The 24,048-nt window shown below is 35.2% G+C and overlaps 3 protein-coding genes across 3 annotated transcripts in view; 1 reads left to right on the forward strand and 2 right to left on the reverse strand.

Annotated features, from left to right (window-relative positions):
* LOC136803796 (ATP-dependent DNA/RNA helicase DHX36-like) overlaps positions 1-24,048 on the reverse strand; it is a 55,071-nt gene that overhangs the window by 16,486 nt on the left and 14,537 nt on the right. Inside the window, exons 5-17 of the mRNA XM_067060521.1 lie at positions 23,833-24,011; positions 22,479-22,517; positions 22,286-22,360; positions 21,863-21,958; positions 21,597-21,670; positions 21,331-21,405; positions 20,810-20,911; positions 20,613-20,677; positions 20,195-20,276; positions 18,945-19,061; positions 18,388-18,490; positions 17,713-17,800; positions 15,457-15,512 (exon numbers count right to left, since the gene is read on the reverse strand). Of these exons, the coding sequence (XP_066916622.1) occupies positions 15,457-15,512; positions 17,713-17,800; positions 18,388-18,490; positions 18,945-19,061; positions 20,195-20,276; positions 20,613-20,677; positions 20,810-20,911; positions 21,331-21,405; positions 21,597-21,670; positions 21,863-21,958; positions 22,286-22,360; positions 22,479-22,517; positions 23,833-24,011 (1,151 nt within the window). The remainder of the gene's footprint in view (positions 1-15,456; positions 15,513-17,712; positions 17,801-18,387; positions 18,491-18,944; positions 19,062-20,194; positions 20,277-20,612; positions 20,678-20,809; positions 20,912-21,330; positions 21,406-21,596; positions 21,671-21,862; positions 21,959-22,285; positions 22,361-22,478; positions 22,518-23,832; positions 24,012-24,048) is intronic.
* LOC136803809 (beta-1,3-galactosyltransferase 5-like) lies at positions 416-1,521 on the forward strand. Its single transcript, XM_067060535.1, has one exon. The coding sequence runs from the start codon at positions 493-495 to the stop codon at positions 1,516-1,518; it is 1,026 nt and encodes a 341-aa protein (XP_066916636.1). The 5' UTR covers positions 416-492; the 3' UTR covers positions 1,519-1,521.
* LOC136803794 (beta-1,3-galactosyltransferase 1-like) lies at positions 7,750-9,494 on the reverse strand. The gene has a single exon (XM_067060519.1). It carries the CDS (start codon positions 9,038-9,040, stop codon positions 8,009-8,011), a length of 1,032 nt encoding a protein of 343 aa, XP_066916620.1. The 5' UTR covers positions 9,041-9,494; the 3' UTR covers positions 7,750-8,008.

Genomic DNA, 24,048 nt, shown 5'->3' on the forward strand with positions numbered 1-24,048 from the left:
TCCATTTCTCTACCGAAATTCCTCATCTTGAGAAAACACCTATCACTCCATCTAGCAAATTTAATATCATTTAATTAATCTTCTTATCTTTCTTAGCATTTCGGATTTCGGGTTGACCTTCAGCGCAGCTGGTTTATTCAATCTATTTCGTGAATTAAATAAAACAAATGTTATAAAAAGAAAAAAAAATAACATGGCACCTAATTCGATAGATCGCATTAAGGCATCACATTAGACAAGCAAATTAGTAAAAGTACAGATTATTTAATTAAAACATACAAATCCTGTTAAAAGATAAAATTGTGTTAATATGTCATAAGTAATTAGTAAAGAAAAGATGCTTTATCATGAGAAATCTAATAGATAAGCTTTACGGATTAGAAAATTTTTCACCTACACAACAACTAGTAGAACTTAAGCATTGCTTACTTTTAAAGACTTCCATTGCATTTACTAAAGGGAATAATTTACTTTCTACAGCACGACATCAAGATGGTACGAAACTTAAAGATACAACTTTTATTTTTAATGAGTTTTTTGATTGTTTTACTTCTTGGGTTTTTCACTTTAGTAGAGAAAAGCAATTCAGTCACTTTGTCTACCCAACTCAAAGCTTTTCAGTCACAACTCAATGAATTACAAACTGACTTTATGAAAGTACACGGAATCGTTAAAGCCAACTTTAAGAGGAAACCAAACATAAAATTTATAAACTCTGAAGATATTGATACATTTTATGGTGATATTTTGATTCTAGTAAATTCTCACATTGAGCATAGAGAAAAAAGAGAGTCCATTCGTTTATCATGGGGAAATACGACCAAGTTTACGGATCATCGTCGAAAATATAATTATACAACGTACAAGACATACTTTGTGACTGGGTACCAAGAAAATGTCATCACAGAAGCTAAATTTGAATCTTCTATTTATCGAGATTTACTAATAACAAACCGTACTGAAAATTATTGGGATCTCAGTAGGAGATTAATATTTGGATTTTTATGGTCGCTGGAAAGTTGCAGTTATAATTATCTTTTGAAAACAGATGATGATGTTTTTGTCAATATACCAAATTTATTTGCATTGATCTACAAAGACCCGTTTGTCTTAAAGCATAAAGATCGGATTTTTGCCGGATTCATTTATCCGAAAAATGGCCCGATTCGAGATCCATCTTCGAAATGGTATGTTTCAAAAGATGAATGGAGTCCAGACTATTATCCCTTCTTTGCAAGTGGAATGGCGAATATTCTATCTCGACTTGTCGTAGAGAAAATTCGTCCTTATTTTGATTGGCAAAACCCATTTCGCCTCGATGACGTATACATAGGAATACTGATAAATCGGGCAAAAATCCCGGGAATCGGGATACGAGTTTCGGACAACAAGAAAGAATTTTCAGGTTATAACTATCAAGGAGAATGTAATTATGAGAAAGGAGCGATAGTGTACCACAAAGTGAGTTCGAGCTGGTGCATGGAAAATTTAACCGATCAAAGCATCCGACAAACTTGAATTGGCCGACTTTGTATTTGTTTTTAACTAAATGAAATTATTATTTTATTTATTACTTATTGATCGGAATCACCAATGAAATTTCCCCGAAAGAATCTTTTTAGAATTCTGCAATAAATTTCCTGGGATGAAATTAGTCAAAATTACACCTTCGGTTGCGGTTCCAGTTCTGAAAACTTATATAGAGCGGTTAGCCGGAATATATTTCACTCAACGTTTTTGCTTTAACCCTCGACTATAGAGATGAGATTTTATCCAACTTTTGTCTAGTTTAAATTTGCCACTAGTGGCTAAAAACGGGGTCTTTCCGTTGAAAACATTACATCATGAATATCATGAATTCCTTTTTACAAAAATAAGGACCGGTCACACAGTGGAACAACATCTATCAATAAAACCTTCATAATGGAATCCAAGTTTTAATCTTTTCTATTCGTGATATTCGTGACGTAATGTTTCATACGGAAAAACCCAAAAAAGAGTGGGTGTTTGCTACTCATTCTGTAACTAAATAATAAAACTAATGGAAAACACCCGGGGCTATTTTTGGTGCTTCCGTATTTTAAAACATTACTAGCTGGTACCCTTAAGATGTAGCTGAACGCACTAAAAGTCCTTTGGATGCTGAAGCTGGCTTAAAAGCACGAAAAAAGAAAGAAACCTCTTTAACATTTGACTCTAGCCCTCCCCTGGGTGTCTTACCATATTTGGATTGTGTAGTGTCCATGTGACGTAATTTTTTGTTTAAGTCAAAAGTTATCAGAAAGAGCATCGTTATCAAAATAATACCATACCAGTGTCGTCCGAAACGACAATGCATGTAGATATTTTTCTCGCTTCGCTCGCGTTAAATATACTGTCCAGTTGAAACTACAATCCTTCAGGAAAAATAAAGAATAATTTAACTCTTTGTATTTTATCAGATTAAAACAAGCAATATGCTGAATGGACCTACCTGATGATGAAAGCTAGATAATAAGGCAATAAGGAGAAAAATGAAAACAATCAGTCAGATGATAAAGCGTTTTGCGCAGTAGTGGTGAAGAAGTAAAGCTCAAATCTCATTGGCTATCCATTTTTTCAAAAATCCAGGCTATTTATTATCGAAGATTCAGGCTATTTAATTCCGTATTCTAATTCAAAGTTGATAAATTTCAGAATTCAAATCCGAATCTTGTGTTCTCCGTGTTCTTGTGTCCGCGATGGCAAAAATAAATTCTAAATAAAATGGTACTGAATCTTGTGTTCTCCGTGTTCTTGTGTCCGATTTTATCAATTACAGAATTTCAAATCCAAATCTTGTGTTCTCTGTGTTCTTGTGTCCGATTTTATCAATTACAGAGTTCCCAAATCCAAATCTTGTGTTCTCTGTGTTCTTGTGTCCGATTTTATCAATTGCAGAATTCCCAAATCCAATGTTGTGTTCTCTGTGTTCTTGTGTCCGATTTTATCAATTACAGAATTCCAAAATCCAATGTTGTGTTCTCTGTGTTCTTGTGTCCGATTTTATCAATTATAGAGTTCCCAAATCCAATCTTGTGTTCTCTGTGTTCTTGTGTCCGATTTTATCAATTATAGAGTTCCCAAATCCAATCTTGTGTTCTGTGTTCTTGTGTCCAGAAAAATTAAAAGATATTTGGTCGTGCCCTTTGTGCCTTTGTTCCCATTGCGATGGACACAAGAACACAGAGAACACAAGATTCAGCTTTATTATTTTAGAATTTATTTTTCACATCGTGGTGGACACACCCGGGGGGGGGGGGCAGCTGGGCAAAAGGACCGACGGGTATGTGCGGGTCCTAAGGGTACCTTTTCCAATATGTTTAAAATGCACTGTAAGGGTCGGAAAAACTAGAGATGCACTGTACACCTTAAATTTTTCCCAAAAGAGGAGGGGGCTGGAATTACACCACTTTTTTGGGGGGGACCTATGTACTTGGGGGGAGCTAAAATCTCATCACTTAAAGTGGGGGCTAAAATAATTCTGCTTAATAGTTGGCTTCAATTATTCAAATTGAAGCTCATGAATATGAAAAATTTTCGCCTGCCGCGCAATATTTTTGTGGAAAGTGTGCAATTATTTATCTTAAACTTAGAACTGAATGCAATTTACATTTGAAAAACTTTTTTACTGGATCAATTTTTTGAAAGTGTCTATGGTCAAAAGTCCTGGGGGCTAACGAAAAATTCATAAATCTTTGGGGGGACTTAAAATTCAGGGGGGACATAATTTTTGCCTGGGACCTAAACCCAGGCTGACGCTATGTGAAAAAACAGAAAAACGGCGATTTCCGGCATTTTCGGCCGGAAAAAAATGTTTTTCGAAAATCGGGCTACGTCACATCTTAGGCATTGCCATTTTGCATCATTGTGCAAAAAATCAGAAAAAAATATAATTGAGTCAACATTGAAAAAAGCTATATTTTCTTATCTGGTTAAAGGGAATTTCTCCAAAATACGAAAATCCGTTTTTTAAGGCGAATGAGAATTTTCCGGGAAAAACCACTTCATCAATTCTTTAGAGAATCTTGCCCTCCATCTTTGTACAAAAAATCAGAAAAAAGTAATGACAGGATTTTGCACAAAGTCCAAAAAAAACAATTTTTAGGTAGTTTTTGGCCCAAATTTGCCCAAATAAATTTTTTCTCAAAAATCGGGCTCCATCACATTTTAGGCATTGCTATTTTGCATCATTGTGCAAAAAATCAGAAAAAACTAATGAGTCAACATTGAGAAAAGCTGGTAACAGACAGACGAACGAACGAACGGACATGGGTTAATTCATAAAAAGTAATAGTAATAAGACAATTCTAAATTACTTTTTACCTGAAGATTGTTACAAAAGTTGCATGAAACTGCCAGTAGCAGAATAAAAAAGTGTCTTTTCTTTCTGACCAAATTACTTTTTATAAGGTAATGTTGCAATATATGAAATACTGAAATCGTCGGATATTTTTGTCGGAAAAACAAGACGTATCCTAGGCAGATTCTATAGTTCTATAGTTCTATAGTTTGTTAGTTCCATAGTTCTATAGTTCTATAGTTTGTTAGTTCCATAGTTCCATAGTTCTATAGTTCTTTGGTTTGTTAGTTCCATAGTTCCATAGTTCTATAGTTTGTTAGTTCCATAGTTCCATAGTTCTATAGTTCTATAGTTTGTTAGTTCCATAGTTCCATAGTTCTATAGTTCGCTGGTTTGTTAGTTCTATAGTTCTATAGTTCTCTGGTTTCTTAGTTCATTGGTTCATGGTTCTATAGTTTGTTAGTTCCATAGTTCCATAGTTCTATAGTTCGCTGGTTTGTTAGTTCTATAGTTCTCTAGTTCTATAGTTCTCTGGTTTCTTAGTTCATTGGTTCATGGTTCTCTGGTTCATGGTTCACTGGTTCACTGGTTCATGGTTCGTGGTTCATGGTTCTCTGGTTCACTGGTTCATGGTTCTCTGGTTCTCTGGTTCACTGGTTCTCTGGTTCATGGTTCTCTGGTTCGTGGTTCATGGTTCACTGGTTCTCTGGTTCATGGTTCACTGGTTCGTGGTTCATGGTTCTCTGGTTCATGGTTCACTGGTTCACTGGTTCTTTGGTTCACTGGTTCTTTGGTTCACTGGTTCATGGTTCTCTGGTTCACTGGTTCACTGGTTCTCTGGTTCTTTGGTTCATGGTTCTCTGGTTCTTTGGTTCATGGTTCTCTGGTTCATGGTTCTCTGGTTCATGGTTCTCTGGTTCACTGGTTCACTGGTTCTCTGGTTCACTGGTTGGTTCTCTGGTTCTCTGGTTCATGGTTCTGGTTCACTGGTTCTGGTTCACTGGTTTCTCTGGTTCATGGTTCTTCTCTGGTTTCTCTGGTTCATGGTTCTCTGGTTCTCTGGTTCATGGTTCTCTGGTTCATGGTTCTCTGGTTCTCTGGTTCATGGTTCACTGGTTCTTTGGTTCACTGGTTCTCTGGTTCATGGTTCTCTGGTTCATGGTTCACTGGTTGGATCATTGGATCGTTGGATTATTATGTCATTGGATCGTTGGATCATTGGATCGCCGAGTCCTTGGATCGTTGGATGTTTTGATCGCTAGATCGTTGGATCGTTGGATCTCGAATCGCTGGGAAATTGGATTATATAGTTTCGAGTCTGAAATTAAATTAAATTCTGCGAAAATTTCTTCCCTTAAGGTAGTTTCGACTTTAAAGACCATAAATATTAATCCTGGCAAGAAATAATTTCCCATCACTTTTTTTCCATTTTCGTAAGTAATATTTTTTCGCAAAAGTTAGTTTCCTATAAAGAACCAGTGAACCAAAGAACCGATGAACCAGTGAACCAGTGAACCACGAACCAATGAACCAGAGAACCATGAACTAGTGAACCAAAGAACCACGAACCAAAAAAACCAGTGAACCACGAACCAATGAACCAGAGAACCACGAACCAAAAAAAACAGTGAACCAGTGAACCAATGAACCAGAGAACCATGAACCAGAGAACCAGTGAACCAGAGAACCAGTGAACCAAAGAACCAGTGAACCAAAGAACCACGTACCAAAGAACCAAAGAACCACGAACCAAAGAACCAGTGAACCATGAACCAGAGAACCACGAACCAGAGAACCATGAACCAGTGAACCAAAGAACCAGTGAACCAAAGAACTAAAGAACCACGAACCAAAGAACCAGTGAACCAGTGAACCATGAACCAAAGAACCATGAACCAGTGAACCAAAGAACCACGAACCAGTGAACCAAAGAACCACGAACCAAAAAAACCAGTGAACCATGAACCAAAGAACCATGAACCAGTGAACCATGAACCAGTGAACCATGAACCAGAGAACCAAAGAACCAGTGAGCTAAGAAACCAGAGAACTATAGAACTACAGAACTACAGAACTAAGAAACCAAAGAACTATAGAACTATAGAACTAGAGAACTATAGAACTATAGAACTAGAGAACTATAGAACTACAGAACTACAGAACTACAGAACTAAGAAACCAAAGAACTATAGAACTACAGAACTATAGAACTAAGAAACCAAAGAACTATAGAACTATGGAACTAGAGAACTATAGAACTAAGACACCAGAGAACTAGAGAACTAGAGAACTACAGAACTAAGAAACCAAAGAACTATAGAACTATAGAACTACAGAACTAAGAAACCAAAGAACTATAGAACTATGGAACTAGAGAACTATAGAACTAAGACACCAGAGAACTAGAGAACTAGAGAACTACAGAACTAAGAAACCAAAGAACTATAGAACTATAGAACTACAGAACTAAGAAACCAAAGAACTATAGAACTATGGAACTAGAGAACTATAGAACTAAGACACCAGAGAACTATAGAACTACAGAACTACAGAACTAAGAAACCAAAGAACTATAGAACTACAGAACTACAGAACTAAGAAACCAAAGAACTATAGAACTATGGAACTAGAGAACTATAGAACTAAGACACCAGAGAACTATAGAACTACAGAACTACAGAACTAAGAAACCAAAGAACTATAGAACTACAGAACTACAGAACTAAGAAACCAAAGAACTATAGAACTATGGAACTACAGAACTATAGAACTAAGACACCAGAGAACTATAGAACTACAGAACTACAGAACTAAGAAACCAAAGAACTATAGAACTATAGAACTAGAGAACTATAGAACTAAGACACCAGAGAACTGTAGAACTATAGAACTAGAGAACTATGGAACTAACAAACTATAGAACTATAGAACTATGGAACTATGGAACTAAAGAATTATTATATTAGCTCTAAGAATCATTTCAACTAAAATAATACATGACTAAAAAATCCGACGGTTTCATTTTCCGACTGAAAAATCCGACGATTTCAGCATCTCATACATTGCAAGCTTGCCTTTTATAAACCCTTGCCATAACTTTTCGAAATTAAACTTTAAAATGAGGTACACACTTTTTTAACAGTAACGACGACTTGAATGTTTTTATGTGATTTATTTTTCTTGATTTTTATGTTTTGAAGGACATTTGAAATGTTCTTTTCTATAAAAAAAGTTTGTTTTGTTTTGAAAATAATTCGAATGTTATTAATAAATACGATCATCGTTAATTACATTCGAAAATAATTAAAACAAAAGAAAGAAGAAAAACAAAGAGACGGGCAAGCCAAGGCAGAAATTAAAATTACTAAATGTAGAGGGGCCTTAAATTTCAAAACAAAGGCTGAATAAAGTCTAAGCCCAGGCTATATCTGATCTATCAATCAAAACAAACTTATCGAGAACAAAAACATTGCTTGCGAAAACGAAAGTGACACACAGAAAACAGAAAACAGACATACAGACTAAGGCTGTTAATATATAGATTTCATGAATAATAATAATGAATACAGTTCTAAACGAGTCAGTATGCTGTAATTGTTATTACAGCCCTCAGTATGACACGCCATTATTAGTAATAATTATACATCCGAAATGTTATCGTGTGAACTATTATTATAAAAATTTGTATCAATTCGATTGTTGCATACTTTTCCTTGTGAACTTCTCCATACACGACTTCGAGATCACTTTATGATAAGTTATAGCACTGTTTATAAAGTTACATTCTTTTCCCGGATTAAAACCCGAAAATTCTGTTTTCTTTTCGGAAATTCGGATTCCTATACCAGGAATTTTCGCCCAACTTATTAGCATTCCTATATAAACGTCATCCAATCGGAATGGGTTTTCCCATTCAAAATAAGGGCGAATTTTCTCCACGACAAGTCGAGATAGAATATTCGCCATTCCAGTTGCAAAAAAAGGGTAATAGTCTGGACCCCATTCCTCTTTTGAAACATACCATTTCGAAGACGGATCTCGAATTGGGCCATTTTTCGCCCAAATAAATCCAGCAAAGATCCGATCTTTATGTTTCAATACAAACGGGTCTTTGTTAACGAAGGCCAATAAATTTGGTATGTTGACAAACACATCATCATCTGTTTTCAAAAGATAATTATAACTGCAACTTTCCAGCGACCATAAAAATCCAAATATTAATCTCCTAGACAGGTCCCAATAATTTTCAGTACGGTTTGTTATTAACAAATCACGATAAATAGAAGATTCAAGTTTAGCTTTAATTAGGATATTTTCTTTGTATCCAGTCACAAAGTATGACTTGTACGTTGTATAGTCATATTTTCGGCTATGGTTGTTGAATTTAGTGGTATCGCCCCATGTAAAACGAATCGCATTTCTTCGATCTCCATGCTCAATATGTGATGTTACCAGTATCAAAATATCACCATGGAAAGGCTCAATATCTTTAGGGTTCAATAATCTAATATTTGGTTTCCTGTTCGGGTTGGGTTTAACAATTCGGTGCACTTTCATAAAATCCGTTTGTAATTCATCGAATTTTGATTGAAAAGCATCAAACTTGGTAGATAATGTTTCTGAACGGCATCTCTCTGTATAGATGATAATCGCAAGCAGCAAAACCAAGAAAAAATACATAAAAAACAATACAAGTTGCATCTTTAACATTCGTGGCATCCTGCTACAATAAAAGTGGTAAAAAGAAGCTTCACTAGAAGTAAGTATCTCTACTGTATAAATCTTTTAAATAAATAAATCTTATAATTTGCTATGTTTATTTTGCGACCGTGTCAGCTTTTAAAAATTAGTCATCCTCTCCACGCCAGATTTCTAAAATCGAACAAATACTATTTTCGGCTGTGATTTAAATTTTTAATGTCAAGTATCGAATATCGCGAGAAGTACGCCTTCTACGTTTAATTCTTGTACTTGTACTTGTAACATGCAATGGCTTCTCTTCTACTTATGTAAAACCAATTCATCTTTTGAGTTTCTTGAATTAAAACTAAGCCATGTATACTGACGAGTTTTATCCTTTTTTGATTAATATTCATCTCATTCCCTTCTGTTTTAATTATTTATAATAGACCACTATAGACCACTGTTGTATCTCAAATGCATTACAACAAATTATGAATTTTGAATATTAATCTTTTGTGTACCTAAATGTACATTTGTATTACACATCTCCAGAAGATCTAGACAGGCTATCAAAGAAGCCAAAGAGAACTATTTTACTCGTCTTGTCAATTCACTGAACGATCCTAACATTGAAAGTAAGAAATACTGGTCTACCCTTAAACAATTCTTGGGCATGCGCAAAACACCAAAAATCCCACCCATACAGAGACATCATCGTATTTGATGCCCGGGGGGGGTACTAGGATTGCGCGCTGACAAGGGGGGGGGGGGTACCGCCCGACTTTCGAACTTTGGACCCTTACCGGGACTAAAAAGGAGAAAACAAAGGAAAATTTTGGGAATTTTGCGACCCTTAGCGGGACTAATTTGACCAATTTTGACCAAATTTCGATCTTTCAGGGGGTAAAAAGTTGAAATTTTCCTTTTTTTCCGACCCTTACTGGGACTGAAATTTGATTTTCTGATTTTTCCGACCCTTAGCGGGACTTTGGAAGTCCAAAAAAGGTACCCTTAAGGGCGGCACATACCGTACCCTCCGTTTGCCCCGGGATTTGATGTTGCTGAGAAAGCCGGCATTCTTAATTCTTTTTTCACCAAACATGCTCTCTCATTGAAACTGGTAGTGTTCTGTCAGCTGAACAATTCCTTACCGACTTGAGGTTGGAAAACTTAGAATTTGATGAAGATAAGATAAACATAAACATAAACAAGGCTCGTGGATGGGACGATATTTCTACACACGCGGTTAGGATTTGCGGCAAATCTCTAGTTAAAACTTTGCGTGGCATTTTCAATCTTTCACTACACTCAGGTATCTTCCCTTCCCAGTGGAAGAAAGGTAATGTTGTTCCTGTTTATAAAAAGGGGGACAAAAGCATTGCTAAAAACTACAGACCAGTGTCTTTTCTTCCAGTGTTTAGCAAATTATTTGAAAAGTGCATTTATGATGTACTTTACAAGTATTTTGCAAGCAACAATCTTTTTACTTCGTGCCAGTCAGCTTTTCGGGAGGTTGATTCTTGTGTCTCTTAGTTGTTGTCCATAAAACGCATAACATTTTTACAGGGTTTGACACTAATCCACTTTTCGACACGAGGGGGGTGTTTCTTGATATCTTAAAGGCATTTGATCGAGGCATGAGGGTTTGATTCATAAACTCCAGTCCTATGGGGTATCTGGTCCCTTGCTTTCCCTTTTGAGAAATTTTCTGTCAGGTAGGTATCAGAGGGTTGTTTTGAATGGAAAGACCTCTGAGTAGAATTTTCTGTCAGGTAGGTATCATAGGGTTGTTTTGAATGGAAAGACTGAGTAGAAACAAATCAAGGCAGGGGTTCCTAAAGACTCAATACTTGGTCCTCTGTTTTTTCTAATCTACATCAACGACCTTTCCAACAATTTCGAGACCAAGCCTAAGATCTTCGCTGATGAAACATCTTTATTTTCGTTAGTGATTGACCAACTTTTGAGCAGTGAGGAACTAAACAAAGATCTTGCAAGAATAAGTGAGTGGGCTCGACAATGGAAGATGTCTTTTAATCCTGATCCAACAAAACAAGCTGTGAAAGTTTACTTTTCCAAAAGGCTCTTACCTGCTAATGCTCCTGTTTTATCTTTCAATAATACTGACATAAGAACTAGTGAATGTCAGAAGCATCTAGGTCTTTCTTTGGATTCCAAACTCTCATTCAGTCACCATTTAGACGAAAAAATAAAAAAGGCCAATAAAGGTATTGGCCTCATTAACAGACAGAGTGACACACAGAAAACAGAAAACAGACATACAGACTAAGGCTGTTAATATATAGATTTCATGAATAATAATAATGAATACAGTTCTAAACGAGTCAGTATGCTGTAATTGTTATTACAGCCCTCAGTATGACACGCCATTATTAGTAATAATTATACATCCGAAATGTTATCGTGTGAACTATTATTATAAAAATTTGTATCAATTCGATTGTTGCATACTTTTCCTTGTGAACTTCTCCATACACGACTTCAAGATCACTTTATGATAAGTTATAGCACTGTTTATAAAGTTACATTCTTTTCCCGGATTAAAACCCGAAAATTCTGTTTTCTTTTCGGAAATTCGGATTCCTATACCAGGAATTTTCGCCCAACTTATTAGCATTCCTATATAAACGTCATCCAATCGGAATGGGTTTTCCCATTCAAAATAAGGGCGAATTTTCTCCACGACAAGTCGAGATAGAATATTCGCCATTCCAGTTGCAAAAAAGGGATAATATTCTGGACCCCATTCCTCTTTTGAAACATACCATTTCGAAAACGGATCTCGAATTGGGCCATTTTTCGCCCAAATAAACCCAGCAAAGATCCGATCTTTATGTTTCAATACAAACGGGTCTTTGTTAATGAAGGCAAATAAATTTGGTATGTTGACAAACACATCATCATCTGTTTTCAAAAGATAATTATAACTGCAACTTTCCAGCGACCATAAAAATCCAAATATTAATCTCCTACTGAGATCCCAATAATTTTCAGTACGGTTTGTTATTAACAAATCTCGATAAATAGAAGATTCAAGTTTAGCTTTACTTAGGATATTTTCTTTGTATCCAGTCACAAAGTATGATTTGTACGTTGTATAGTCATATTTTCGGCTATGGTTGTTGAATTTAGTGGTATCGCCCCATGTAAAACGAATCGCATTTCTTCGATCTCCATGCTCAATATGTGATGTTACCAGTATCAAAATATCACCATGGAAAGGCTCAATATCTTTAGGGTTCAATAATCTAATATTTGGTTTCCTGTTTGGGTTGGGTTTAACGATTTGGTGCACTTTCATAAAGTCCGTTTGTAATTCATCGAATTTTGATTGAAAAACATCAAGTTTGGTTGCTAATGTTTCTGAACGGCTTCTCTGTGTATAGATGATAATCGCAAGCAGCAAAACCAAGAGAAAATACATAAAAAACAACACAAGTTGCATCTTTGACATTCGTGGCATCCTGCTACAATAAAAGAGGTAAAATGAAGCTCCACTAGAAGTAAGCAACTCTGCTGTATCTTTTAATTGATTTCTTGTCATTTCCACTTACCCACAATATTGCAAAAATATAGAAACAGTTTGTTTTCGGAATGCTGGTGAAAGATAATTAAAAATAATTTGTCAGCTTTTAAAAATTAATCATCCTCTCCACGCCAGCTTTCCAAAAGCAAACAAATACTATTTTCGCCTGTGATTTAAATTTTTGATATAAAGTGCCGAATATCGCGAGAAGTACGCCTTCTACGTTTAATTCTTGTACTTGTACTTGTAACATGCATATATGTAATATGCAATGGTTTCTCTTCTAAAAGAACCAATTTATCTTTTGAGTTTCTTGTATTCGCTTATTGAATCAAAATTGAGCCATGTATACTGACGAGTTTTATACTCTTTGATTGATATTCATCTCATTGTTTTAATACATAAAATATACCATGATTGTATTTCAAATGGCTATTATGCATTATGCAGCACGTCAATTCACTATAGCATAAATTTTTTATACCTTATCAGAGAAAACTTCGTCGGGGAAAAGTGACGAAATTTTGGCCAAGTGATGAATATTTTTCCCTGACGAAAATTGCGTTTACCAACTACCAGCAAGTGACATAAATTTTCCCCGACGAAGTTTTCCCCGATAAGGTATCAATCTATTTTGTACCTATCACCCCACGATAAGTGGAGGAGACCTTTAATCTCGGTGTTTTCTTCATAAGACCAAACAAGTTCAAGTTTGGACGCCCGATTCGGAATCTAATGTTCGGGGAATCGGGAAATTATTTCCCGCGTAAATTCTGTTCTTGCATTAGCCATTTTTATCTCCTTTATATTACGCCATGTAACATCTTATCAGGCAGCATTTTGCCTTACATTTTTTGTCAGCTCCGTGGTAGTTAGCGCACTTTTTTAAAAGTTCTAAATAACTGAAATAATTGGAAGCCTCGTTGAAAGTGAGCCTGCACAGTACATTGAATATCAAGCAACACTGATTCTTCAAAATTTAAATTTGTGGTTCTCTATTGACATTGTTCCATTCAAACTACCACATTTCGGTATGCTGTTGGAAATGAAACTTCTTTTTTAATGACTACTGAGGTAAAGATTTGGAAGATATATGATGTTGGTGTTTCCACAAGAAAGAAGAAGTAAAGGTTTTTGTTTAATAAGTTTCAATCCCTCAATCAGTCAATCAAGATCTGTGATAACAATATGTCCCAACCAAGATCACTCGCTACATATGGCAACCTAGCCGTTGTAGTAGTTACAAGATCACGTATCGTGAGATCGGGTAATTTGCATCAGTGGAGGCTGACATAAATAGCCCTCAAATGAATGACCAGGCTGGTCATTAAAATACAAAGTTGAATCGAAACAAAAATGGTAGAGTAGAGCTGCGAGCGGAGCTGCGTAGTTCATTTATTTTGAAATTTTGCTGCTTTGATTGGTCAGTCATTTGATGGCTATGCAAGTTTCCTTCCACTGATACAAGTTACCCGACTTCACGATATGACTTTTGTACAAAAAGAACATCTAACATTCACCTAATGAATATGTAAGAAGGATTTGATAGATTGAACCGTACAAAATAATATTAGTGAAACTCTAATGTTTTCTTTTAAGAAAAAGGGCATCTGTATTCCTAAATGGTTGCTATATAAAGAGCCTACGGCTATCATGAAAACGATATTCTTAGGGTCTCCCTACCTTCACCCTCCACGCGTCTTCCTATCTATTTGTGTGGGTGGTTCGAAGTCCCTCTCAAAATTTTGACAAGTAAAAGATTGACAAGTGCTATATATATATATACAACCCTAGTCATTATAAAAACAATGGTCTGGAAGGCTTTTGTCTTTCATACCAAAATCGATTTATTTTGCAAACTTTTTGTTCATGTGATTAGAAAATAGACACACTTTATAAGAATGTCCATGATGAAAATGGCCAAAGAATTAAGAATATGCTAAGAATATCACCATCATGGAATTTTGCTACGGGACCATTCAAAAAGTACGTACGCTCAAAATTGACCACCCCTCCCCCCTTATACGCTCTCGTACGCTTTGGCATTACCTCGAAAAAAAAATGAGGTCATATTAAAAAGTCTATACAAAAGTAAATTAGGGGATTTTGAGAAAAATTAAAACAAGTTCAACTTCTGTTTGTCTTTGTTGATGATATAATCAGAAGATCTAACCAAACTTTGACTGAAATTTCGTTGTATTGAAAAATGTCAAAGCGTGCGTCCCTTTCTATTTGACCTCCCCCCTCCCCCTCGTTATGCTTTCGTACGCTTTTGGTGGTACCCTCCCCCTCCCCCTCAGAGCGTACGTACTTTTTGAATGGTCCCTACTCAAGCTAAAAATGCCATTTTTAGAGCATTTTCAATTATAAATTGTCAATTTACCCCCAAGTAAGGCTCACTCCTTTCACAAAAAATGCCATCTTATGCTTGAGACGTATGTACTAAAGGTTAAATCTAGTCTGAATTAGGACCCTAACCTAAGAATATGCTGTAAGAATATTTTAGGATGATTTTCCCAAAAAAGTTAAAAAGTTTTGATGTTGATTTCACCAAAATACAGGAAGTGAAAAAAAAAGAAAAAAAAAGAGAAAGACAAATGGAGAGAGAAAGTTTGGTGCCCGTTTGTTGATATTTTTTCAAGTTAACGATAAGTAAACCAGTTATCACACGGTACAGAGTGCAATATGGGATATATTTTTCTCGTTCAGAGTTTCCTATATTTTCCTCACTTTAATCTTGGAAAATATGACGAAAATTCTGAGCTCGGAAAATATATCCCATATTGTACTCTGTACCGTGTGATAACTATTACTTATCGTTAATCATCGTTAATTACAAAGTACATCGCAACCCAAAAGAACAGAATGAAATGCAACGACAAATTAAGAACTAAATTTGACTTACCTGTTTTTGACTAGCTGTTGGCAGCATTGAATGCAAAGGGATTACAACAAAACGATCTAAAAAAGGGAAAGCCCAAGAAAAAAATTATAGCAAGTAATTAATGAAAAATATTTCATTAAAAGATAGACAGAGAACAGTTGTAAGCAAAACAGGTTTCGGAAGCAATTTTCAGAATTTAGCTTGGAGCATTTTCCGAAAAAAGAAAAATCATTGCCGCAGCAGGATAACAGGATAGCCCTGGGTTTCCAGTATCCAAAATTGAAAATTATCGATATTTTTCTAAAGGACTACATACACTACACAATATATTGTCAGCCAATATATTGATAATATATTGCTGAATGCCGGCAATATATTGAAAAGGTGTCCGCAATATATTGTCAGCTCTATTTGCAATATTCCAACAATAAAGGGGGATTGTTTACAAAAAGAAAATTCCTTCTTATAATAAAATACCTGCTATTTACTTAGTACATTACGGTCCGCAAACCATATTGTCAGATATTGTTCATCAATATATTGTGTAGTGTATGTAGCCCTTAAGTCAGCAGTTTTTCAGAATATTTTTTGCTGAGTCCGGGGGGGGGGGGGGGTACACTGTGTATTAACTGTTTTTGACCCATTAAATATATACACCACCCCCAAAGTGAGTCTGCAGCGGCCGACAAACCGTCCCACGCAGGTCCACCGTGTATTTTTCCGTTAATTTGATGCAATACAAGGGGTTTTAACTTTTTTGAGACTACTTATGTCACAGATTTATGTCATTAGAAAATTTAAATTAAGTTTTTGTAAGTCGGGTGCAAATCCCTTGCAAGACAGTTATCTAAGCAATGCAACAGTTAAAAGTTTTAGATTTCGAGGTTTTCCAGTTGCATGGTTGCTTAGTTTTAAATTTATAGAAAGTGCCAAGTAATAATTTTAAAGAACTCTTCATGCAATCAGATGCGATCAGAATTGACCTCAAACATGTCAAATTTTTTCTTTCTACCATCTTGCTTTTTTGTTTTGCTTTTTTTCGCCCGGTCGAGATTAGATTAGAACATCATTTTCAAACGTTTTTAATTTAATCGAACATTTGAATTAAATAGAATGTTTGATTGAAAGGAATCAAATGTTTACAAAATGTGATGCTGAGATAAGATATAAAAACTTGGGTTTGATCTGGCTTGAGTTCTAGAGAAAGAGCTAGCAAATTTTAGTTTTACAGTTAGTTGCAGGTAATACACTTTTTGAGTTCTAAAATTGTCTTAATACAACCCCCTTTGCAAATTTCAGAAAAGGACCAACCACGGTACTAAGTGTCATAGGTGTCGTGTATTAGCTGTTGCCCCCTGCTGAGTCAGCAGTTTTTCAGGATATTTACCCACCTTATAAAAATGAATTATCTCGAGATCTAGACGCTGAAACTTAACAAACCATACCATTTTTGGATACTACAAACTCAGGGCTATCCAGCTGTGATATGATTCTTTCTCAAAAAACTCCTAGGAAAATGCTGACGTCATCGGAAAACACTGGTCGAAACTTAACAAATAACCTCATTTTCCTTATCTACTTTTCACGCTGAATCCGTTGGTAGCATCAGATTTTTGATTTTCAGACCTCGAAAAAAACCGTTAGTAAGTGATAAGTTCTATCGATTAACTAAGAATCGATTCACTCAAAACCTGCAGGAGATTCGAAGGGCAAATTTTTTTGTCAATTCTACACCCCATCAGGAGTATAATATAAAAAATTGGCCCTTATCTAAGGGATGCCTAAGGTCACTACCTCGGCCGCTGGTCTATAGGACTACATACACTACACAATATATTGTCAGCCAATATATTGATAATATATTGCTGAATGCCGGCAATATATTGAAAAGGTGTCCGCAATATATTGTCAGCTCTATTTGCAATATTCCAACAATAAAGGGGGATTGTTTACAAAAAGAAAATTCCTTCTTATAATAAAATACCTGCTATTTACTTAGTATATTACGGTCCGCAAACCATATTGTCAGATATTGTTCATCAATATATTGTGTAGTGTATGTAGCCCTTATCACTGATGTTGAAAGTTTGTCTTTGCCTTAAAAATTCTTGGAAATCGTTGCCCTAAAATTCAACCATTCCAAAATAAGCATTTTTCTTCTCTTTCTTCATTTAGAACCTCATTGTTTTTATAAAAAAAGAGAGTATTGTATAGCATATATAGACAGGTGTATTCATTCACTCAGCGTATATAAATTCATATAACTTCTCTAAATACCTGAACGAAAGACAGGATTCTTCATTAGTAGATCGTGTAGCTTTGTGATGTCACCCCATCCAGGAAGAAATACCAATATAGCCCCATCCTTCAAAAGAGAATATGGAATTTATTAGTGAACAATGGTCATTATAAAAAAACTCTGCAGGCTTTAGTTTCTTTCTTTTGTTAATAGAGCTTTCGTACGTAAATGGATTTGTTTGCTTGAACTTTTTGATCTTGTGAGAAGAAAATAAACCAATCACAGAGTCAAAATGGTAACGCGATCAAAAAACGCGTAACCAAATCTCAACTTGCTTTTGAATTACAGCAAAGGGAATATGACTAGGGCTTATTATAATGACTATGATTTAACTTCCATTTAGTAGCCCTCTGATACATATACTAAAAACAATGAAATTGGATGGATGTTGACGAGTAGGAAGCCTTTTAAAAGGGGTACGTTACCACAAATAGGGACCAAGGGCGGGCCGCTACAACAAATACATCATTTGATAGCACCCATTAGAGGCGGTTCAATGTGGCATAACTTAACATTCACAGTTGACGTTTCCTCGTAATGACCGATAGTTGTAAGTTATTAGTAAATAAATGGATAATAATATGAATCATTCTTTGGGGGTGAGACTTTAAGACTACGTCTCAAACGAAAAGGAAAATCTAAATATTACTTACGTCAAAATTAGAACAAATATGCTGAATAAGTTGAGCAACCAAGTTCACATCAATTTGTTTGAAATCCATATTTTCTATTGTTTCGAGAACGTCAGGTGCATACCTAAATAAATACAAAAGGAGCAAATAAATAATTTCAGCAACATTTTTCGAGTTTAAATGAAAAGTTTTTCTAAAAGTGATAACATTAATTTTCTATATTCGATGTAGGTCATAAATTTTAGGGGAGAATACCACTGTATTATCATAAATTGTCACATCGATTTATAGAATTTCCATTAGAGTGCCACATTCTGATATCTCCAATTGAAAAAGACGGGATATAGTAGTTCAGAGTTTCAAACATAGATCAGTGGCTGTTATTGAGAATTTCACCAGATTCTACCAGTTGGTATCAATCGTTTCCGTCAAATGCAACCTTAAAATTTCGTCCATTTTTTATCCATTTTTTTTATCTTTATACCAACGCACCCCTTACGAAGATGTCTTCGTGTACTTTATCACTGGTTAACAAATTAGCTTACTGTACTTACTTCCACTACTGTTAAGGTACTTACTTGTTTTCAATGGAATACAGATAATCAACAAGCTGGTCGCGTTCCCTTTGTTGTTCGTATCTTTGTTTACCGTGAAATATTTTCTGTGGTTGTTGAGCTCTCATGTGTACGCGATAACTTGAAATAAAAATTAACACATAATATTGTACAGAGAGAATCTTTTGGTAACCAAAAAAGATTAAGCAACACGCTGGCGAAACGAGCATCTTATGGCAAGAGTTATCAAACAGATGATTTCGATGGATTCAGTTAAAATTTAAGGTCGTTTAATATTCCAAGTCTTCTCGGAAGGAAACAACAAAATTCTGGACGTTTGCAGAATGATTTTGTATAGGGTTGTTGAGAAACGCATTTCTTTGTAAAGCATTTGTGGTCATTCTTTGAGCCTTCTTCGTTGGTTGTTGTTTTGCTTTCGAGGATGAACTTATATGTGCCGTAAACGTTTTTATACGGCAGAGTATTTAGAGTCGAGTCGATATCTTATGTAGATAAACAAGTAACTTAAGACTTTTAGACGGTCTGTTGATTATTTTCACGGGGTCCAAATTCTCAACTAGTTTTGAGCTGAAAAGAAAATTTAAAGGAGCGGGGTTTCGAACTGGGAGTCTTTAAGTTATGGCGCAGACGCCTTAGACCACTCGGTCATGGCTTTTTGAAAAAGATCACTATGAAACACCATACGAAATTATATGAAACAAGAAGCCAGAGCGGCGTAAAGGTCCAGCTGACGTGGCAATAACCGAATGTCGTTCGTACCGGGTTCCTTAAGTGACGCAAAAAAATTTCCTTCCCATCCTTCACTCTTGAGCTTCTATTCTTTGACACTTTCTGATGGGATTCGAACCCACTATATACAAAGCACCTATGATTAGAACGCCAGCGCCTTAACCATTCGGCCATCGAGTCACAACTGCATTAAGGAGTTCAAAGTTGCTTATAAACATGGTATTTACTCCAAACTCTACCCGGGGGCTAAAACCCTAACCAGGGGTTAACTCCCATCCCCAACCCTACCTGACCCTACCTGAAACAACCCTTTAATCTAACCGGGAAATTTGACTCTACTACCAATTCAAAACATAGGTCAAACACCGCGCGGGTAGGCGGGGCAAAAATTCTAGATCGGCGGTTGGTTTAGCCTGGAGTTGTTAATTTATTGCGCACACAGGCCCCGACAAAGACAAAATCTTTTCGATCAGTTACTTTTTAAAGGTTCATTCTGCTGCACGCTGGACCAATTATTCACTTACTTGATCATGGAAAGAGTGTCTTCCAGATAATGTTCTTGTACTGGAAATGTGAATCCAGGAATATGTAACATTGGACAATTACCTGTTGTATTCGAAAATAAAAAACAAAAACAAAAATAAGTCATAATATCTTCACAAGATATTACACCGACCCTAATACCATGGGGTAGCCATATTGATAACAATCAAAAAACGTCAAAAATCAACATGGAAAAGAAATACAAAATACGCATAAGAAGGTTGCCATGATTTCAAGGTTGCAATGATTTACTGCGGAAAATACTTCGGACAAGCTCGAAATACATGGCATAAAACAAAATAGACTAAGAAACAGCCTCCTTATTTATTGATAAACTTTGGTTATCATTCTAATTCTCCTTAGAATGTCAACCAACGATCGCAATCAAAACCTACTCACCAAAATATTGTGAGAATTCTTCAGCATTCAAAGTGGCACTCATTAAAATGACTTTCAAATCTGGCCTGAAGGAAACAAAAATAATACAGTGCGTCCCAAAAGAGCTGAGTTGGATTGGTTTTCCTCGCCGACTTTATACAATCCTTATTCGATGTTTAACCGGTCGATAATGTCAACAAAGTAAGTACAGGTCCTACCTGTGGGGAATAACATCTTTGATAATGATCAGTAGAAAATCTGACATAATATCTCTCTCGTGAATTTCGTCCAAAATGATATGGGTGATGTTCAACATGTATCTTAGAGAAAAACAAAAGAGCGAGTGTTATCACAAAAGAGCGAGTGTTATCACGAAGAAGCATCGTTTTAGAATAATAATACTGGGCGTTTTAAGAAATGCTTCAAATACCCTTAGAGATTAGAAAATTGACGCAAATTGACCCAGGTAGTGTTAATTATATTTAGTTGTCTAATGAAATTTTGAGCCATGTTAATCTTCAAAAAAGACTGCCTTTCAAGTTAATCAAAATGTCGCATTATTTTTACCCGCATTTGAAATACTTGAGTAGTTGCATAAGTATCAAGAGGTATTGATATATATGCATAGTTTGAAGAGTATAATCGGAGTAAAAAGAAGCAACGCCAGAATTTGAATTCTCGGCCCACTTTTTATAGCAGTCCGGTATAATTCAGGTCAATGTAATACACAAATACTCACGGGTCGCTAACAAGCCTTTGCAGCAAGATACCAGTGGTACAGTACAGAATGGAGCCACGATCTCTTGGTAATTTGCTACGAGACAAAAAATGAAGAACGATCAAAAATTTGCACAAAGAAAGTTAAGAAGGATTATACGTCTTAAAGTAACTTTGCATGATAATTGTATAAATGTGCCTTTAATTGTACTAAGACAAGTTATAATAGTAGTTTTTCCAACAGTCAATAAACAGGTAGATGGGCTAGAAATTAAAAAATATATTTACCAATCAAGTCTTATCTGATAACCACAACTCTTCCCAAGAGCCTCGTTCCTCTCTGAGGCTACTCTTTCTGCAACCTAGATAAACATGTTGGAAGATGTGTTACAAGATAATACAAATATGAATCTATGCATTATTGCTTAAAGATTTAAAAAGTCGAAATCAAAAAATTGTCAGAGGATTTATAGAATGAAACTCTTGAATCTATAATTTTGGTTTCTTAACTCAGTACCCTTGAATTTGAACTTTGCATTGAGTCGCATACATACCGATACAGCGCTGATACGTCTTGGTTGCGTACAAATAATGTGACAACCAGAGCCTCTACCCTTTTCAATGCAATCTTCCAAGATAAATTGTGCAACCTAGAATCAAAAGAGTCAAACGGTTATGGCCAAACTATTTGTCATCATAAAGTATTATATCTTGTTTTTCATGTTTTTATCAGGTTCGCAAATGATACAACTTTTTGCAAGAAGAATGACAATTCAAGTGAGTATAAAATGATCTAGATTCAAATATTTACCTCAATGAAAGAATGAGAAGAGAAAAAGACACATGCAGTGTCACTGATTTTGATTTTCTTAAAATTTGATAAAATCACAAATTTAATAAAATCAACTGGTTGTGAAAAGTACATTTCACACTTTAGAAATGTTCTTTTTAAACTCTGCTTAACATTTTTATGATACCTGTGTAGTTTTTCCACACCCAGTTTGACCATCAATCACACAAACTTGATTTTCTGCTATGGTGTCCATGATTTCCTGAAATAAAAGACATTGGTGGTTGAAAAATAATAGCCCTATGCTAGCCGTTTATGCAACGCACATTATGCATATAATAAAGGTTTCGGAAATTGAAACCATCATAAAATGAACTTACTTTTCGCATCTGATAAGATGGTAATTTCTTTCTGAATTCCTGAAAAAACAAGTGATACTTTTATGGACCTACCCGGTTGTGCATTTAACATATTTATAATTTATATCTATGTGACGTGACCATGAAACAATCATTCAGAACACAAATATTGACGATCTATTAAAATTAGTCATTTGTTTCTTATTAAAAAAAATTTAGAAACCAAAATTTCATGCTCTTGAAATATTCTTTTATATTCAAGACTTCGTGAGCAAAAAAAACATCCATCTCGTCAAAAAATTTAGTAATTTGGCTAAGAACATTAATGTATGCTTATTAATAGTGATTCTTATAGATAAAGATGCGTTTTTTGAGCTGAAAAATTCTATTTTTACAAAAATCTGCTTGAGCCATCTTTTACTTACTTTCATGCAAAAAATCACGATCCAATATTTCGCAAAAAACTCTTTTTTTGATCGTTTTTTAGCTGAAATTTACCCCCCAAATTTTTTTTTCAAAAATCGAGCTCCGTCACATTCGAGGGTTTATAGTTATGCATCTTTGTGCAAAAAATCATAAAGAATGAAAGAGCCAATCTCGAGAAAAGCTAATACCTAAGTAATTCATAATGTGCTTATAAAAAAATATTGAATTTGGCCAGTTTTTTTTTATAAAAACACGCCAAGCAACCAAAATTTCATGTCTAAACACACATATTCTTCAAAAATAAGCCCTCATGAGCAAAAAAACATCTATCTCATAAAAAAAATTGATTAATTTGACTAAGAACATTGATGTATGCTTGTTAATAGTGATTATTATAGATAAACATGCGTTTTTTGAGCCAACAAAATTTTTTTGCGAAAATCTGCTTGAGCTATCTTTTACCTATGATGGTACCCTACTTTCATGCAAAAAATCAGAAAAAATTAATGATCCAATTTTTCACCAAGTCCAAAAAACCCATTTTTTTAGCCGTTTTTTGGCCCAAATTTGCCCAAAAATTTTTTTTTTCGAAAATCGGGCTCCGTCACGTTCGAGGGTTTATAGTTACACATCTTTGTGCAAAAAATCAGAAAAAACTAATGAGCCAATCTCGAGAAAAGTTGGTAACGAACGAACAAACGAACGAACGGACGAACAGAGGTTAATTTATAGGACCTCCACCGGGGTAGGTCCAAAAATTAATAACAAAATTTAAAAAAATTCTTTTCAACTGATTTTCAGGTCATCACTGAAGAAGAAACTACAGTAAACTAAACGAGTTATTTTATTTTGATTTTAGAGCCCATCTTTGCCATGTCGAAAACGCTGGTTTAGGTCTTGCTAGAACGAGATAAAATCCAAATATTATTTGTTACATAAATAAACTTACAAGCATTTGATTGAATTTTTGACTTTGAAATTTAGTTTTCAGATCATCTTTAAAAAATTGTTCCATTTCATCATCTGTTTCAAGTGAGCAGTAATGTGTTCCAGACAGATTCGTTTTGGAATTTTGCCAAGCGTGTTCTACTTTCACTTTCACTTTTTCCTCATCCTTGAATACACCATCTGTAAAGTAAGTTTTAGGCCTATTCAATAAAAAAGA

The sequence above is a fragment of the Clytia hemisphaerica genome, unplaced genomic scaffold (genome assembly GCF_902728285.1).
Source record: "Clytia hemisphaerica strain Z4C2 unplaced genomic scaffold, Clytia hemisphaerica genome assembly, whole genome shotgun sequence".
Lineage (NCBI taxonomy): Eukaryota > Metazoa > Cnidaria > Hydrozoa > Leptothecata > Clytiidae > Clytia > Clytia hemisphaerica.